Source organism: Besnoitia besnoiti, chromosome I, assembly GCF_002563875.1.
Source record: "Besnoitia besnoiti strain Bb-Ger1 chromosome I, whole genome shotgun sequence".
Taxonomy (NCBI): Eukaryota; Apicomplexa; class Conoidasida; order Eucoccidiorida; family Sarcocystidae; genus Besnoitia; species Besnoitia besnoiti.
The window spans coordinates 1879740-1897507 of NC_042356.1; the positions used below are offsets into that span (position 1 = coordinate 1879740).

General features: G+C 55.7%; 3 protein-coding genes across 3 annotated transcripts; all 3 read left to right on the forward strand.

The window, feature by feature from the left end:
* Positions 1 to 896: 896 nt before the first annotated feature.
* Positions 897 to 6270, forward strand: BESB_002770 (uncharacterized protein; the record flags this gene model as incomplete). Its single annotated transcript, XM_029359032.1, has 10 exons — positions 897 to 1839; positions 2264 to 2602; positions 2992 to 3122; positions 3680 to 3781; positions 4082 to 4201; positions 4471 to 4520; positions 4855 to 4951; positions 5216 to 5339; positions 5526 to 5736; positions 6129 to 6270. 10 exons carry the CDS (start codon positions 897 to 899, stop codon positions 6268 to 6270), a joined length of 2259 nt encoding a protein of 752 aa, XP_029221945.1.
* A 2256-nt stretch (positions 6271 to 8526) lies between these two features.
* BESB_002780 (CBS family protein) lies at positions 8527 to 10010 on the forward strand (the record flags this gene model as incomplete). Its single annotated transcript, XM_029359033.1, has 3 exons — positions 8527 to 9253; positions 9457 to 9726; positions 9877 to 10010. The coding sequence occupies 3 exons, from the start codon at positions 8527 to 8529 to the stop codon at positions 10008 to 10010; spliced, it is 1131 nt and encodes a 376-aa protein (XP_029221946.1).
* Positions 10011 to 12240: 2230 nt separating this feature from the next.
* Positions 12241 to 17306, forward strand: BESB_002790 (uncharacterized protein; the record flags this gene model as incomplete). The annotated part of the gene is made up of 6 exons (XM_029359034.1): positions 12241 to 13730; positions 14041 to 14410; positions 14882 to 15271; positions 16049 to 16127; positions 16435 to 16577; positions 16962 to 17306. The coding sequence occupies 6 exons, from the start codon at positions 12241 to 12243 to the stop codon at positions 17304 to 17306; spliced, it is 2817 nt and encodes a 938-aa protein (XP_029221947.1).
* Between the last annotated feature and the right edge of the window lie 462 nt (positions 17307 to 17768).

Sequence of the window (17768 nt, forward strand, 5' to 3'; positions counted from 1 at the left end):
GACCGTGAACGGTGTATGTCTCCAGTCTCTTTGAGTGTGAGATGGAAATGTGCGTTCGCGAATAGATGAGATGTGCTGCCTCGGAAAAGCATGACAAGCATGCATGCGCAAACGTACAAATGTTGTGTTGAGTTTCCGTTACTTGACCGCGGGAGTCTTGCATTTGTTTTCCCTTCCTCGCAAGTCATCTTTACTCCGAAGCCAGAAGTGTTGGCAGGCACACACAGTCTGGAATGTCCAATATTTCTGCGTGCCGTACTTTCTCTGCAAAGCATGTATTTCCCTCTCTCTGTCACCTACATCGTAGGGGGGGCTGTAGTCGGAAGGCTTGGCGGGCGAGTTCCCCTGCTCGCCAGGCCTGAAGAAGCTCGCTTTTTCCCGGACATTCACTATCGGTCATCTGTTTAAGTATTCGTCTGGCGTCCTCTTCCGTTGCATGCCTCAGTTCAGGATCAAACGCGGAAGCGAATGCCCTCACGGCGACCCTTCCGCCGCCCTTTGACGAGCATTAGAATTTCCGCCCAGTTCACGACAGAAACATTTCTAATCACAAAACAAGAAGATTGGAAAATACGTTACCTTCCAGGCGGTCAGTGGTCTCACATATCGCGCGTTCTTCTCGGAGCGCAACCGATTTCCAGTTGATACGGGCTTGTCGCCGGCTCTGTTCAACAGAGCGGACGGTCACTGTCACTCCACGCAACAAGAAACCTCGTGTTTGCGTCTTCGTCTCTCTTTCCGCGTCTTTCTGGTTTATCTGTATGTATCATGGAGCGCCTGTGACCGGGGGTTCCTGGCAAGATGAAGTGAGAGTACGAAGGCAGTTTTGAGCCGCCACCCATTCGTTTTCCTTCTACGCGTCGTGTGGCAAAGAAATCACAGACAGCTTCTCGAAGATGTTTTGGAATCCTTCCTTTTTCGGCGGCTCTCTTGAGCTCTTCCAAGCTCCCACGCTGGACGCGCTGCGAGGGAGGCGCAAGCAGGTTCGCCCGGGGCGCCTCAAAAAAGGATGTTCAGGTCTTCGTCCAGAGGCCTCACTCTCTGTCTCGTTCCGCAGCTCTTCGCCTCCTTCTCACCCCAAAAGAGAGGCATGCGCAAACGCCTCATCCACTCCTTCGGCCGTGCCCTCTGCGGACGTGCCCACGCAGCTCCGCGGGCTCACGAAGCAGCTGCGTGTCTTTCGCTTTGACCCCAGCCTCTTTGACTCGCCTCGTCTTCTTCCCTCTTCTTCATTCTACGAGTGCATCTCCGCCTCAGGCTGTCTCTCCCCTCTCGCCGACGGCCTGGATCTGGCTGAAGCCTCCTCTACCCCGTCTACAAGCCGGTGGCGGCTCGTGGTCCCGACTGCGCAGCCCGGCGGCGGAGGCGACGCCGGGCGCGCTGAAAGCGAGAGGGCGTTTGCGGCGGCATGCGTCTTCGATGGAGCCGCAAGTCGAGAAACGCTCCTCCGGTCGCTCTCTGCAGCTGCGCATGCCTCGCGCCTCGAAGTTTTCGCGCTTGCGAAAGAGCAAGGGAAACGCCGCCATCCCAGAGAAGAGGCCCCGCGAGACGACGGCCGCGACGCGGTCGCGCGAAGCGCAGATGCCGGCAAGGAGAACGCAGGACAGAGTTGCGGGCGCGCTGACGCCGGAGGGCGGCTGAGTGCAGGCAAGCAAAACGGGAAACTGGGGTCTCGGGGTGGAGAGAAGAGCTCGGGAACGCGAAAGGCGAGCAAGAGACATGAAGAGTATGCGCGGCAGAGAGAGGCCCTCGAGGCGGCACGACAGGCTGAAGACGAGGCGTTCGTGCAGAAACTAAAGGCTGAAGAAGAAGAAAGGAAGCGAATCGAAGCAGAGAAAGGTCAGACAACGCAGAAGAAGGGAACAGCCAGTCTCTAGACAAGGGGAGACTGATGACGGGGAAGTGAACAAATGCGAGACGGATGACGAGGAAGGGACGGAAAGAGAGAGAAAACGAAAAAGAGCGAACGAATGAGACCAAGATCCAGCGGGTGATGAAGTAGCGAGAAGGGGGAGGGAGAGTGAAGACGCACTGAAGGAGAGTTGCAGGCAGCACCCCGTGCGACTTTAGGGTTCCTTTCAATACATACTAATCCAAAAGAGTCATGTTGCAGCTCCGACGAGGGATCAGCTCCATGTTCCGTCCTGTTTTTGTTTTGCTGCGAGCGGGACACGGGGAAAGAGGAGTTTTTTTCTTCTTTCTTCAGCGAAGCGCTGAGGCGAGCGCCACATGTTTTGTTTTTTTCTTCTGCCTTTGCCTTCAGAGCGCAGACGCCGCGAGGAGGAAGCCGCGCTCGCGAAGGCGGAGCGCAAAGCACTTGAGGAGGCCGAAAGGGCGAGGAAGGCGGAGGAGGAGCGACGCCGGCGAGAAGAAGAAGAGGCAAGAAAGAAGCAAGAGGCGGAGCGGCAGCAGAGGGAAGAAGAAGAGCGCAGGCGAAAGGAGGAAGAGGAGCGCAAGAAGCAGGAGGAAGCGGAGCGGAAGAAGAAGGAAGAAGAGAAGCAAAGAGAAGACGAGAGGCGCGTGGCAGAGGAGAGACAAAAACAGGAGGCTGCAGTTGCCCAGAGTGCGCCGCAAGCCGGGGAGACGAAGAACGAAAACGAAGGTACACGATGCGTTCTTGTTAGCGATTGTTTGCGCTCGCGTTGCCAGGCTGTCCCTGTCTGCATGGCTTTCGGGCACTCTGCTGTGCTCGCAGTCGCCTTCTTTCCCGACTTTTTCTGTTCTCCCCTTTTCCTGCCAAATTCTTCATTACGCACACTCGTCCGCAACTTCCAGCCCCCGGTTTGCTCAGCGACACTCCATCACTTCGCTTGGTGGCTGCCTCGCTTCTGCAGTGTCTCCGCCGCCCTCATATTCATTCTCGCCGCTCCCTCGCGTCCGCCGAACTTCTCGAGTGTGGCCTTTACTCCCCCCTGCGCAGAGGGCTGTGCATCGCGCATGCTTGATCCCCGGCCAGCGACTTCTTCCTCGTTTCGTTTCTTCTGTTTTCAGGCGACAACCCTCTGGACGCGTTCCTGCCACACCCTTCAGACCCCTCGGGCGCCGGCACCTACTTGAAGGCGGTCTTCGTGCTTCTCCAAGAGGCGAGCCGCACTCGAGATATCCCCCTAACGCAGCTCCCGGTAAGTCTGAACTCCGATCAGCGACAAGCTCTCCAGCTTGCCTGTAGCATCCTAGAAGAGCCAAACGCCGCACTGCCACGGACGTAAAAATATATAGATATATCTATGTATCTATATGTATGTTCTGCGCGCGTGATTGCGTATCTCTTGTATGTCGCGGCATGCCTACGGGCAGAGGGTTACGGGGAAGCGCAGTCGCTCATGTGTGCCTCATTCTGAACACTGTTGACTCGCATGAGTGGAGTACATATATATACATACATGTGCAGATATGTATTCTCGGAAGCAGAGAATCGCTCATCTACGCTCATACGTCGGACGTGGCTTTGTTAGTGTGCATGAGCATATATATATATATATATATATATATATATATATATATATATATATGTAACCCTAAACAAAAAACCATATATATATATATATATATATATATATATGGAGAGACCGATTCCTATGTGTGTCTTGCATCTATTTCGTGGCTCTTGTCTCTGTCTGCTTGAAGGCGGCATGGCAGTTCTGTGTGTCGTGTTTGTTTTCGTCGTCCGTTCTCGCAGGGCATGAGTGAGGCACAGGTGAAGGCGCTCAGGATTGAGATCAAGAAGAAAATCAACACGGCGCTGAATCAGCTGGCGAGCACGACTTCGCAAGTTATTCGAGTGAGTGCTGACGACCAGGTTCGCCGTCCACTTCCCGGCAAGAGCCGCGCAGGCCGTCCTCAAGAGACGTTGTTTCTTCGCGGACCGCTGACAGGCAGCCTGGCTGCCTTGTTGACGCGTGCGGAGGCCTCGTAGAGCTCGAGGTTTGTTGCGTGGATCTCGCCCTCACGCACCCTCTCCAGTCGCGCGCGTCGCATCAATGGTTGCCTCGCTTTTGGTCATCCGTGGGGGATAGCTCGCTCGCGTCTCTGCGCTTCGTGTGCAAGGTGGTTTCTACATCTGCCCTCGTTTTACATTCAGACCTGCGAGACGCTGCGCGAGTTCCAGCGACGCCTGAAGGCTGGGCCGAATGACGCCCTGAACTTCTTCCGCTTTCAGCTCTGCGACAGGCTTCTCCAGCTCGCCGACAAAGGGGGCCAAGTGAGGAGTATACCGAAAACGGTTTCGAGTCAAACGCCTGCTGCACGCCTTTCGGCAGAGATCTTCTTTGCGCACGCCCGTGCGTTGTCAGAAGCCTTCAGGGCGCCGCGGCCTGGGTCGCGTGTGTGTGTCACCGTTAAGACTGTATCGAAATGATGTGATATCGGGTCTCGGTCTGGAAGGGACAGTCGGGCTAGGGTCTACGATTTAGAGCTGCGCAGTGCAACTCGAATCTGCGTCTCTGTTTTTTCGCGGTGTGTGTGCTTCAGGTTAGCACGAGGCCGAGCGCCGCTTGGGCCTACGCCTTTTTGGTTCGTGGGTGAGCGCCGTCCGAGGCAGCTTGGGATGGAGGGAGACTCGCGCGTTTGCCTGTCGCGAATTCACGCAGTCAAGCTTGCTCACATCTGCCCTGCGCAGCGCTCTTCCACGTGCTCATAGGCGCGGATGCCTCTCCAATGCAGCTCGAGGGAGCGGTCACGGGACGACCGCGTAGCCAAAACGCAAAGCGGACTCGATACGGGTCGCTTAGGAAAGAGGCGAAGGGCGAGTGGGCTCGTCTTAGCTGTCGGTGGGGTGTATGTCGTGCTGTCGTGCGACGGCGCGAACCCGCTCATTTCCACGTTCTCTGTGCGATTTCCGGTTTTCCTTTGCAGCCTCGTTCAAGAGGATCCGCCTCTCGAGCGGTGGCTGAAAGCTCATGTCTACGCTGCCTGCTGCTACGCCGCGCCGTTTTATTACCGAAAAAAGCAGGTAGGCGTCCTGCCCTCTCGGTTCCCTATCCAACTTTTTTCTGCAAGTCGCTGGACCGTCGCAGACGTCGCGTCTCTCTTCTCACTGTGGGCCTCCGGTCAGTCTTTCGATGCATATGTATATTCCGTCTGTTCCTCAGGATCTGCTCAGGTTTGTCGGAGTTTGTGGAGTGGCGTCCTCCGTTTCTTCGTTCCGTGTTGCGTTCCGCACCCGGAGCTTTTTTGCAGACGCACACGTGCTTTCTCGCTTTGTTTCTGTCCGCAGGGCCAGTCCCTCGAGCAGTTTAAGACCGTGCGAGGGCAGAGAGAGAGCGAAGATGAAGAAGCGTTCTTTGCCCGCATGGCGGCCTGTCTCCGCCTCTGGCTCGCGTACCTGGTTGCTGCTCACAGTAAGGCTCGGCCGTTTTCCACTAGAATGGTTCCTTCGGCGTCCCTCTGTATGCAGCTGAAGTTGTCAAAGGCTCAGGCACCGCGGTCTGCCAGGGTAGCCCCGCGCATTCGTGATCAGAGTTCTCCGTGCCCTTCGGCATGTGTCTCTGGCTTCCTGTGCGGTGTGTGGCCTGCCGACTGCGCAGAAGAGGACGAGGTCTGGTCGTGGTTCGCGCGCTTCATAAACCTCAACCTGGCTGGACCGAAGGCCGCCCGCAGAGTCTGCGCATGCGCGCTGGTAGTGGGCCTGAAGGTCGCGGGCGCCGCGGCGCTGAAGGTGTACGGACGGCAGTTCCAGAAGGTCATCGACGTCGTGCAGACGCACCTCAAGCCGCTCCTCGTCGCGATGCAACAAAAGTGAGTTTTCTGCAGAAGGACGCAGACTGAGGACGCCCTGAGGAGGCAGGAGACAAATGCGGCTCGAATTTGCATACGCACAGGCACAGGCGCACCCCCGCAGAGCAGTTCGAGATGTGACCAGGAGTGATGAAGGGCCTTCCGCCCCAGGTCTCGTGGCGTGGCTGCGTTCGTTGCAGCTCTCCGCAGAGTGCCTGTCAAAAGCTGCCCGCGTATGTGTGTCGGTCCGTACGTGTCGCAACATGCAGTGTGAACTGACATTCACGTAGGTTTCGTATAGGGGTCTTCGTGGTCTCGCGATGTAGGTTATTGTGTCAGATGGAAGCATGGATGTATACATATTATTACAGCTGAGTTGTTCCGGGCTGTTCCCTTGGTCTGGGCTCTTACAGGAGCGGGGCAAGCTACCTGTCGATGTATGCGACTCAACTCGAGACGCTGCTGTCGGACTACTACGCAAACAACCGCACGCTACCGGAGCCGGAAGGAAAAGCGATGAAGATGGAGGCGACAGAGGCGAACCCTGATGTCTAGAAGTCTTCCCTGCCACAGGCGATGCTTCAAGAGTCGTGACGATCACGCGATTTGGCGCTCCGGTGATCTTTCGTTTTGCAGTTTTCGACATTTTTCTAGGGGGATCCAACGCATGGCTTGAGCAGTTCCTACTCAGTGCCCGGATGACGGTTCCGCGATGTGCGACTGGGGGTCATTATAGCAGTCCGAGGACGCATGCAAACGTTTCAGCACGTCCTCTCTTGTGTCCTTGAGTCGCGTTTTTTTGTTTTTTTGGCGTCTTATTTCCGGTTTCTGCGTGTGAGTAAACTATTGCTAAAGGCGTGTATTCGTAGAAGGATGCCCTAGGAGGAAACGTGGCGCATCGGTTGGATGCCGACCAGTGCGACAGGTGGGGTGGGCTTTCGAGCCCTGCCACGGTGAAGCGTGCCTGGCGGCGCCGCCACATTGGCCTTTTGTGCTTCAGCATAAACACACGCATGTTTTTCGGGGCACAAAGGCGCCTTTTTTTGCAATGTGACTCAGCGACAACGGCTGTACGCAGCTCGCGCATCCGTCCCTCTGGTGCACACACATCAGCTCCAATCCAGCGACGACCCACCGCAGCCACAGGTGTAGTCCGATTGAATTAACCGGAGAAAACTCTCGCCTCTGCAGGTGGCAAAGGGCATCCGTGTGCGCCCTAGACGTAGACATGAGGCCGCTTTCACAGGCATGCCCCAATTCGAGACACAAGGATTCAAGGGTGAAGCACCGACGCCATTATTCACTCGAGTCGAGACTTTCTGCGTACTTCGGAGGCAGACCGCGCACGGCTAGAGGTGTGGATGAATTGAGGCAGCAGCATGTGGTGTCGGAGATGCTACGTGATTTGTCGCCTCATGGCACAAGCGGCAGCGAGAGCGTCCCGAAAAGCGCTCACGCCTTTGGCCGATGGGGAGTCGCGAATGTCGCTGTGCCGCAGAGGTAGCTAATAGCGTACCTCAATACAGTAGAAACGCGCGAGTGTGCTTACTTTTTGTACCGTTCAGCAGCGGCTTCCCTCATCGCGTCTGTGGAGTACTTGTACTCCAATTGAAAATGCTCTTTAAGTGCATGAGGGATTCGTGCCTCTGCGGTTACAAGACATGGTCTACACGGTCGTTTAAGATCGTTGGTGTGACTCATCGTGCTGAAAAAAAAAGCGCGCACGCTGAACGTACTTCTGGCTCCGTAGGGGTACATTAAGCATCGTTGATCCAATGGTACCCCGGCACTGCGATCCCTCTGCATACACGGGTTGACAGCGAACAATTCTGTTTTCAAACACTGCTGGCTCGCTTCCTTCTTTCGCAGGTGTCGCTGTGCGCAGACCAAAACTTCAAACCTGAGTCAAAAAAGGGGCTTCAGCCCCCCCATCGTGTACTTTCTGAACAAGCGACCTCGCAAGAGCAAATGCAGCTGCTCGACACAAGACTTTTTCTGAGTACACGCTTTACGGAAACTGTTTTGCTCCCCTCAGAGAGTGTCAAAAGGCTATAAAAATCAAGGACACGATTGCACTGATGAGTCTGCTTGTTCTTGTATGCTATGGGCGCAGTTCTAAGCATCACGTTTCTGCTGCCATCTGCTGCCACTGGTACGAGGTGCTCAACTTCCATTTTGGGAACGGTATTGTTGATTGCGTGTGAAATGGCGTTCTTAAATGCTCTCAAGGTGCACACAAACGCAGTGAAAATCCAGGGTTGTCTGTGAACAACGAAGCACATATTTTTGTGATCGTGCCCTTCCTTGAGTTTTTAGTCGGTAGTCAACTGTACCCGGCAGGCTGAAGTTCTTCCTTCTCTTTCATGGTGTGTTCTACGAGCAGACGTGTCGAATGCTGAGACACTTCTGAGACACAGACTGAGTCTCTCTGATTTGCTCCGTTTGGCATACTAGTGGAAGCTCTGCGTTTCACCTGGTTCGTGCCTGGTTCACTGAGATACCAAGATCCACCAGTACTTCTTAGTCGTTGGCTCAGCTGACAAAGTCAAAATGAAGGGCGGAGAGGTTCTGAACGAGGACTCTGTCCCCGAAGGAGCATTTTCTGGATCGGTTTCGCCTACCGGGCCACCGCCGCCACCGAAGCTTTCTGAAAGTGCCAAACACGCATGGAAGTCAGGACAAGATATAGGCGAGAAGACAAGGCAAGAGGTTTTTCACAAGATTGAACACAGACTGGCTGACGAGGAAGCGCCTGTCAAAGAACAGTCTGGAGGGGGCGAGGCCAGCGAGGATACTGGAGCGTTTTTCAAAATGAATGAGCATTTCGCTTCGGGTCCATATTCAGGAATTCTAGATAGCATACTAGATGCTGTCGGGAACACCCCAATGGTCAGATTGAAGCGCCTCGCAAAGCTGTATGGAATTGATTGCGACCTCCTGGCAAAGTGTGAATTTCTGAGTGCCGGCGGAAGCATCAAGGACAGAATTGGAAAGGCTATGGTCGAAAAGGCGGAACGCGATGGCATTTTGAAGCCCGGTGACACTCTGATCGAGCCTACCAGCGGCAATACAGGAATCGGTCTGGCACTAGCAGCTGCTGTCCGTGGCTACCGCATGATTGTAACCATGCCAGAAAAAATGTCGGCAGAGAAGTCGAACATCTTGAAGTGCCTCGGCGCCGAAATCATTCGGACGCCTACGGAGGCAGCGTGGGATGATGAAAGCTCTCATATTGCCGTTGCGGCGAAACTCCAACGGGAGATTAAGAACTCTCACATTTTAGACCAGTACAACAACGTAGCCAACCCTGCGGTCCACTATGACATAACAGCAGAGGAGGTGCTAACGCAATGTAACGGAGATATTGATATGATCGTAGTCGGCGCGGGAACCGGAGGCACGATAACTGGGGTTGGCAAGAAGATTAAAGAGAGATGCCCGAAGTGCAGAATCATTGGAGTCGACCCGAAGGGTTCCATTTTGTCTGTTCCCGATAGTCTCAATGATGAACAGCGTCTTCAGTCGTATCTAGTCGAGGGTATGTGGAAACAAGGGATTCTCGAATAAATTTTCTCAGCCGCCTTGGTCTGAACAGCCAACCAGCGACCGATGGTGATGTTAACACGGGCAGTGAATACTGTAGTTGGGTTTTACAAAACAACCAGTTGAAAAGCCCTCGGTGGGTTCCTCCTATCTGTGTACTACCACACCGTCCTCGGTAGTGTCGTCCGCTGTCTGCAGGCATTGGCTACGACTTCGTGCCAGGTGTTCTTGATCGTGACGTGGTCGATGAGTGGATAAAAGTTGGCGATGCGGAGAGCTTCGCAACGGCCAGGGCGTTAATTCGCCACGAAGCGCTTTTTGTTGGCGGTTCTTCGGGAGCAAACGTGTGGGGGGCCCTTCAGGTTGCCCGCAGACTGAAGAAAGGACAGAAATGTGTGGTTATACTTCCGGACTCCAGCAGAAATTACATGTCCAAGTTCATATCGGACGAATGGATGGCTGAAAACGGTACGCAGGGATGAGGCACTGCAGGCTCAGCCGCTTCGTTCACGTTGCTGCAGATAAAGGTAATGCGTATATGCTGTCCGACGAAAGTGACACGCGGCACGCCGTAAAGGTTCTCAGAGATCGTGTACGTTTTTTGCTTTTGTGGAGCAGGATTCGCCGTTGAAGCAGAATTCACCACCAAGGAGCGACAAGACACGCAGACGGGCGATTCCCTTTCCAACTCGGATGCAGGTATCGACGCCCCCTTTGAAACTGCGAAGACCGCAACCGCGGAGGAAAGGTGAGGAACACAGACGCGTAAACAGCCAGCACATCAACCACATTGCTCCCAGTCCTTTGAGACGTTTCTCTCCGGAGCGCTCCCCCCCCGGAAGCCAAGTGCTTCGCCTGGAATGGTACGCCATAGTCCTCTCCACCAAACATAGGTTTTCTCCTGCGGCTGTCATGGGGCGCGGCTCAACACGCTAACCCGATGGCGACCGCATTCAGTCGTTGCCGACCTCTCGGAGCTCTGAAGCATGCTCAGGACTATCGGCACCCTCGGCTCTTGTAGACCGTGCCAGTGGTCTCAATGGCAACCAGTCTATAAAGTTCTCATTCTGGAGATAGCGTGTGTTGCCGGTTTCTTATTGTCGCTAATATGTGTGTGCAACATGTTGGAGGTGTCCACGGTCAGACACCCGTCGTTTCTTTCGCGGAGACTCACGTCTGGAAAAAAAAGACAATAGAGGGAATTGTGGAGTTCTACTGAGCGCCTACCCTGTAGCCTAACGCGGAAAATCATAGAGCGTCTGCTTCTTGTCATTTTGACTTCTGTGCATGTGTGTCGAATTCCGTACGGCAAAAAACACATGCGTTCGCCTCACGAGACACAACTTCAGCATCGAACCCGCTACAGCGTGTCACACCTAGCCAGCGTTCGCTTTCTCAGGAGGCACCCGGCATTCGCAGACAACAGCGTAGCTGTGCCTGTCGGAGATTGATGCGCACAATACCGTCTATGCGGCGTATGAAAATGAACTCTTCGCAGCAGACGTAGCTCGAGTTATACGGGCCTCCAGCGCGTCTATCCCTCCAAGAGTAAATTGCAGTACACTAAATTTATCCGAAGTTGCTACAAGAAACTGGGTTGCTGCCACGCTAGCAGAATGGACGTATGCGGTCCCTGCCCTTCAACTAGTATGTAAGGAACACTATATCAGCGCTTTGTGCGACACGTAACAGCGGCTCCGAGAGAATGTCCGCAATTTGACTCATCCTGTAGTGCCTTCCAACCGCGTTGAGCTGTTGCGCGCCGTCCGTGGCACCTCTGGAAGTTGAAGAAAACTGAGATCGGCTTCTGGCGTTATATTCAGAAAATTCTACCGCGTCGCGCCTCCGACTAACAGTCGGCAACAATGTCTTGGGGACTGTGACGGTCGATAGTGCCAAGCCGCAGACGGGAGTCCATGCCCAAATACCGCCTCCTACACGGCATCTATACTATACAACGCAGTCGCTGAACACGAGTTGTCTCGCTCGCGAACCTGGCCGAGGCAGTGTGCCTCGACTGCCCCTGCAACTGTGCTCCGAGAAAAGTCGGGCAGTACCCGCCCTATTCTGTCGGGATGGAACTGTGTATTTCTTCCCAGTCGATCAATTCAGATCGAATTTACTTCTCTTTCTCCAGCATGTTCATCGCTTTGGCCTGAAAGGGTACTGGGCGTGGCGGATGAATTTCGCAGTGCGACTTGGCGGCTCCAGCGGGCGCGGGCAGCCGTCCAGGTGTTGTCTTGCACGCATCGTCCATCACGTCTCCATTGATCCCGCACACAATTTTTTTCACTTCTGTGTCATGTAGACTCACCCCCACGCGTCTGGAGGCCCTATTCCGCGACCTCTTACTTGTGTGGCGAGACTGCAGAAAGCTTGTTGTCTGGTTCTGTCTACCTCGTCGTTCGGGGGCGTGCAGACAGTTCGACCGACCCTGGGGCTGCAGCCTCTACAAGATTCGGCCTAAAGCTCGTCGATGCTGCAGCCTCCATCGGAATCCTCCCACACGTGACGGCATGCCTCGTGCACTCTTCGAGATTGAGTTTTTTCTCCGATAATGTGCATGAGGCGCTGTTCCGCATGACTGGCATCACTCTTGAGCAGGCGCACACAGGTTCACTCGCACGGAGACCGTGGACCCTTCTCCTCGCTCCGCATCGAACCATATCTGGTCTCTTGCGAGCTGCGTTTTGCGTACGCTCAGTCTTTGCTGGGGGAGGCCGATGGGACATATCAGCGACTCGTGACTGTCGGCACAGTGGATTCCGTTGACCGCGCCGGCAGCTGCAGAGAAGCTAAGGTTCCCCAGCTCCTTTCTCGCCCGCAGAAACACTCGCGCAACTTGCACACCTTTTCTTGGTGCCTCGCTCCAGTTGCGGGAGTTCCTGTTTTGTTCCAGCGTGCGGTGTGGATGCCATTTCGCGTCTCGGCAGCCACCAGCAGCATATCCCAGCCGGAGCGTCGTTTCGACAGGCTCCAGAAATGGAGGCTCGCTCGACTCTAAAGATCTCTCCTGCGATTGACTTGCCAATGCAGCTTCTCAGCGGACGCCTCTCCGCATGCCGGCGGCTTTGTTCGTCTCCTTCCCGCCAGCAGCCCATGCAACTGCACACCCCTCGGGTCTGTTTCGCCGCCCGAGCTGCGGCACGACGGGCTTGTTTCCTTCTCCTCATTTTCCTCCTCCTGTCGTTCGCCCCGAACCTCACCGTCGCTCGGCGATTGCTGCCAGGCCCTACGCATCCTCCGCCCTTTCTGGACACGCTCCAACGGCACACTCTTCTGTGGGATCCGCCTCTGCCGAGTGAAGTGAGAGAGCGAGTCTCACCGTCAGGCGGCGGCCTGCCTGCCGGCGATCGATACGATTTCTCTCCCGGACCCGCTGCGCACTCGCGCTGGCTCGAGGAGGAGGCTGTCACCCCCTGGCGCGCCGCTAACGTCCTCCTCCCACTGGAGGAAACAAGCGAGCCACTGAGGAGGGACGAGAGACGATTCCTTGGAACGTCGAGCATCCGAGGGCAGCGGCAGGCTCCTTGCCTGCGCCCGACGCGAGCGGCTCCGCTTGCTTGGCTGAGGCCCGGTTCAAACGAGGCCGCCATCCGCGACATCCCGCGAGATCCATCTGCCACTTTTAGGTTTTCCAGTTTTCTTTCCTGCATCGCCCTCGGCGCTGCCGCGTTCCTGTCCCCGGCCTCGTCGACTTGGGGCGGCACTGCCTCGTGCTCTTCGGCTTCTTCGCCTTTTCCTGCAGCGCCGCGTGCCGGTGTTTTTCAGCTTGTCTGCGCTAATGAACAGGCAGACTCCTGCAACCAGACTGCAGATCGTTTCCGGACGCGGCTCACGATGACGCGAAGCCGGAGCAAGCCGATCTACCGCGCGGCACATCCAGGGCTGAAGCAGCTGATTCTTCGAGAGAAGTTCTGGGCGCGCTTCGACCCGAATCGCAACAAGCTTCTCCACACGCCGGAGTACCAAGAGTTGCTCGTCTCTGAGCGGCGCCGTGCTCTCCAAAAGAGATTTGAGGAGCTGAAGACAGAGAGACAGCGCGAAGGAGGCGGAGGCGCGGGGGCGGGTGGCTCCAAAGCCCGCGAAGCGTCTGTCATCAGTGCATGCTTGAGGGAACAGCCAGAGGAGAGCGGGGAACTCAGCGCAGAGCAAAAACAAGAACTGCATACACGCGAAGTGGGGTATCTGCGGCAGCAGCCAAAATTTCGCCAGAAAAAGTGGGGAAGCGGCCGCTTCAAGAAAGAAGAGGGGTACCTCTTCCGACTCCTCGACTCGCACCGCCAGAAGCTCCTCGCGCACGAAAAACGGAAAAGACAGAGACACCTTGCCGCCGAGCGCCTCAAAGCCGCGGAGGCGCTTGGTGCAGCGAACGCGCAACCCGAGGGCGACGCGGACTCCGCCGACGAGGCGCTCTCCAGCGAGGAGGAGGGAAGGAGGCGGAAGATCATGGAGGCGTATAAAACGCTGAGGTAAGACACCGCGGACATGACGCAGAAAGATATCCGTCGTGATGCTGTGCAGAGATGCACTGGGGGGGGCTCAGGAAATACGGCACCGCAGGCACCCTTCAACTGCGCAGCACTTCTTGCCGCTCCTCCTTTGTTTTTCCCACTAGACCGCTCCCTTGAAGATCTCTTTTCGGTTTTCACGCATGCCTTTGCTTTGTGGCGTCAGATGCGAGGCCCTCTGGCGTCCCTGGTGGGGTGGTTTTCTCTGCACCCGCTTCTTGTGCACGAAGTGATTCGATATTTAATGGTGGATGCCTTTTTGTTTTCTCAGCTATTCCTTCGTTATTACCCAAGTTGTGCCTCGCCTGGCGTGGCTCGAGCAGCAGCGCCAGAAAGACGCGATCGAGGCGTGGAACCGGCGCAGCGAACGGTCTCCGCACCCCCGCACCGCCGACACTGCGGAGATCGAGGCAGTTTCCTCTTCGCTCCTCCATCAAGTTCAGAGGCTCCACCAGCGGAAGAAACGCTTTTTGGGGCCTCAGCAAGTTCTCTCTGTGTATGAACAGCAGCAGATGCTCCTGGGTAACGTCGGATTCATCGACCCTGTGGCGGAGCGGAAACGAACGAGCGGAATCGGCAAGAACGAAGAAGACGAAAGAACTACAGCCCAACTGCGAATAGCTGCTGCGCGCACGCGATCGGTGAGGCGACGTAGATCCGTGACGGCTCCCGACTATTTCTCTCGGAATCGTATCGTCGGGCCTGTCTCTCTGTCTCTCCGTATATCTGACCAGCGTGCCCCATCGTCGGCCTGCCCATCTCTGTCGGCTGCCCTGAAAGTAACGGGACAAGCTGTAAACAAAAGTTCATCGCCGCGCCCTCCTTAGCGTGGAGCCGGATATGGGATCTCGTAAGCCAAAGGTTACCCTTCTGCGTCTGCGCTCCTACGCAGCTGGATATCGGTGCGAGGACTTCCCTGTATATCGTGCCTGTGCGCATGGGGCCGTCCTGCCGAGATGCCAGAGGACGGCATCGAGTCTTGACGTCTTGTTTGAAAGACGATTTTTTTTCGATAGCTCATGCCCCGAACGCGCGCGCCGCGATAGCCAGTCGATGCATCCGTTGCGGCTCCGTCTGTGTGTGTGTTTGTTTGATATGGAACGCTCTCTCAGATTTATCTCCAGTTCGTCTCGGATCTTCACTTCATCTTCACGAGCTTCGAGGAGTTCCTCACTGACGGACTTGAGGCTCTCCTTTCCACACCAGGGGCGCCAGACGCCGTCGAAGAGGGCGACTCTGCCGCAGAGCGCCAGCTCTGTGAGGAGTCAGAAAGCAGCAGGGACGGCGAAGGAGCCACCAATTCCGAAGAAGCCAAGGACGCACGGGACGAGCAGGGCGAGGCGGCGAGACCTGAGGCGGGCGTCAAAACGCCCCTCGAGAGGACAAAGGGTCGCGAGGAGTGGAGGACGCGAAGCAAGTTGGAGGAGTTTGTTAGCGCCTTGAGTTTCCAGAAAGGCTTCCGGTCAGCAGACGACCTGTTCTCTGTGTGCCATCTCCTCCAGGTAGGAGTCCGTGTTGCTGAGCTGCCCGCTGTCGCTTGGTCTACGGAGGCCTGATGAGGCATGTAGCGTCTGCACACGCCTGGCTCGACGCCCTGTCCTCCGCACCGAAGTCGCGTTTTTTCGTTCGCGTGCGGAAGCGGGTTGCCAGCGCCTTCAATCGAATCTTGCAGTGAGGAGACACACGCGTCCTTTTACTGGATATAACGGCGATTCAGTGTAAGCCTCTTTTCTGTTGTGTTTCGCCATGTCCTACTGCTTTCGCTATTGCATGCGACCGTACCCCCTGCCATGCTACCACCCTGATTTTCGCTCGCCCCTAAGTCACACCATTCTCCATAGCCACGCTTGGACGCCAGCCAACGGTTGTGACTCCGTCTAAAAGCTCCCGATTTCGCTCTATCCGTTAATTTCATCTTCGATGCGTGCTGCCGTGACTCCGTGGTTTCTCTGTGGGTGAGATATTCGGATGTGGCTGAAACAGTCATTTGGGTGCGGCTGCTGGGATTTAGCAGACTACAAATATATATATATATATATATATATATATATATAGATATATAGATATATAGATATATACATTTCAGACCCCGGAAAGCGTATGCGTCTGCCATTTATATATATATATATATATACATATGATGCTGCATGTGGGAGACGTATGACACCGCGCAGCGAACTGGGGTACCCTGTCTTTGAGCAGAATCGCTGCAAGCGCGGCACATGTGTTTCGGAGACGCGGAGCTGCCAGCGTCTGTGTTTGCTGGATTGTCTGTGCAGCGTAACCCGCCAGCACCTAGCGGCGAGGCGCAGTTATTCGTGCTGAGACTCGCCGACTTGATGCAGAAGGATTTCATTCGTAAGCGGTGGCACTCCCTTGCTCATTGGGCGAACAACGGTCTAGAAACAAACCAGAGGGGGGGATGTGCCCGCTGTTGGAATCCGAGGGCAGTTCGCGACGATCGTGGTGGCAGTGCTGCGCCGTTTCATTTCAGTGAACTGTCCAACACTGGAATCTCGTGTGCTCGTACTGTCTGTAACTCCTCGGCATGCCGGTTTTCTCCAACTCTGGGTGCTCACATGCTTCACAGCGAACATGTTCCCTTGTCAGACGTTTAGCTGTGTTTCTGAGATCCACGCCGTTTCTGCTGCATTCGTCACTGCAGGGGCGCTGGCGCGCGTCTACCACTTCCACAAAGAATGGAGCGTGGCGGGCCGCTTCTTTCTGGCTGCGCTGACGACACGTCAGCAGCTCCTCCCAAAGAAGCTCAAGCTGACTATGTGGGACGCAGACACGGACTCTCTTGAGGTGAGGATACGAGCTCTCGCGCATTTCGTGGCAGCCGCGGCGTACTGCACGTGCTCATATGGATATATCGATGTCTGAGCTTGCATTAAATCGTGGCGGGGTGAGGGAAAAGGCCTCAGCCCAGCTCAGAGCCCGCGACGCATACTGGTGGAGGTGGGCGTTTGTTTTTACCGGCTCAACGCCGCGCGTGCAGAGACTGTCGAGGACGTGAAAGTCGTCACCTCGAAGCCGCAGGCCACAGTGCGCGCCAATGAAATGAGTTAGATCTGGCGCCAGCGAACAGGCCTGTTCACCTCTGCCTGTCGGCCCTGAGGGGCGCTCCCAGTTTGGGGGGCTGCGTTGGAATGACACGTGGCTCTGGGTGGCTTTCGCTTTACTTTGCAGCTCGCCATCGATATTCTCTCCCTCTCGTGGACCCCAGCAGAGAAGGCCGCGTTCCTGGACGAGCTGCAGTACGCCGATGCAGACGCCGAGGCTGCCCTCGCCGCTCCGCTCCTGGAAGGCATCCGAGCGGCGCTTAAGGAGGTGATGAGGCAAAACTCAGAGCCGAAGAAGACACGCCGAAGTCGATCTCAAGGAGACAACCCAGAGGCAGGTGGACAAGAGGCCACAGAAACAACGCGCGAAGAGCGTGAGGTGGAACGCACAGGGGATGCAGATGCGCGGGATTCAAACGAAAGTCACAATACGGGAAGCGGAGTGTCGCCACGGGACGTGGTGGAGATGTAGCTGAAGCACGTTGCGTCTTCGGTGCAGGCAACGCTTGCGAATGCGGAAGCACGAAGTACGCGAAATTGCTGTGGCACGCCAAAAGATGATAAAAATACAGTCTGCCAAAGCGGGAACCAGACAGAACACTGCGTTGGCCCCGCGGAAGTACGGAGGCAAGCATGTGCTCCTACGACAGCGGTGATTTGAAACGAATCGACAACGAAGCGGAAACCCTACCGAAAGCAAGGAATGGAATTGGCTGGCGTGAACTGCTGACAGAGGCTGGGCGGCAACGGGGTGCGAGTCTCCTTGCGAAACCCGTACACGGGCTCCATTTGAGTGTCTGAGTTCGAAAAACGGAGAAGAAATGTGTCTCCGACAGGAGCCCCCACACACAAACATCCAGGAGTGATATGAAACCCTCATTACAGTACGTCAAAACACAAAGAGGCGCACACGAAGCGTGTGAACCTATCGTCG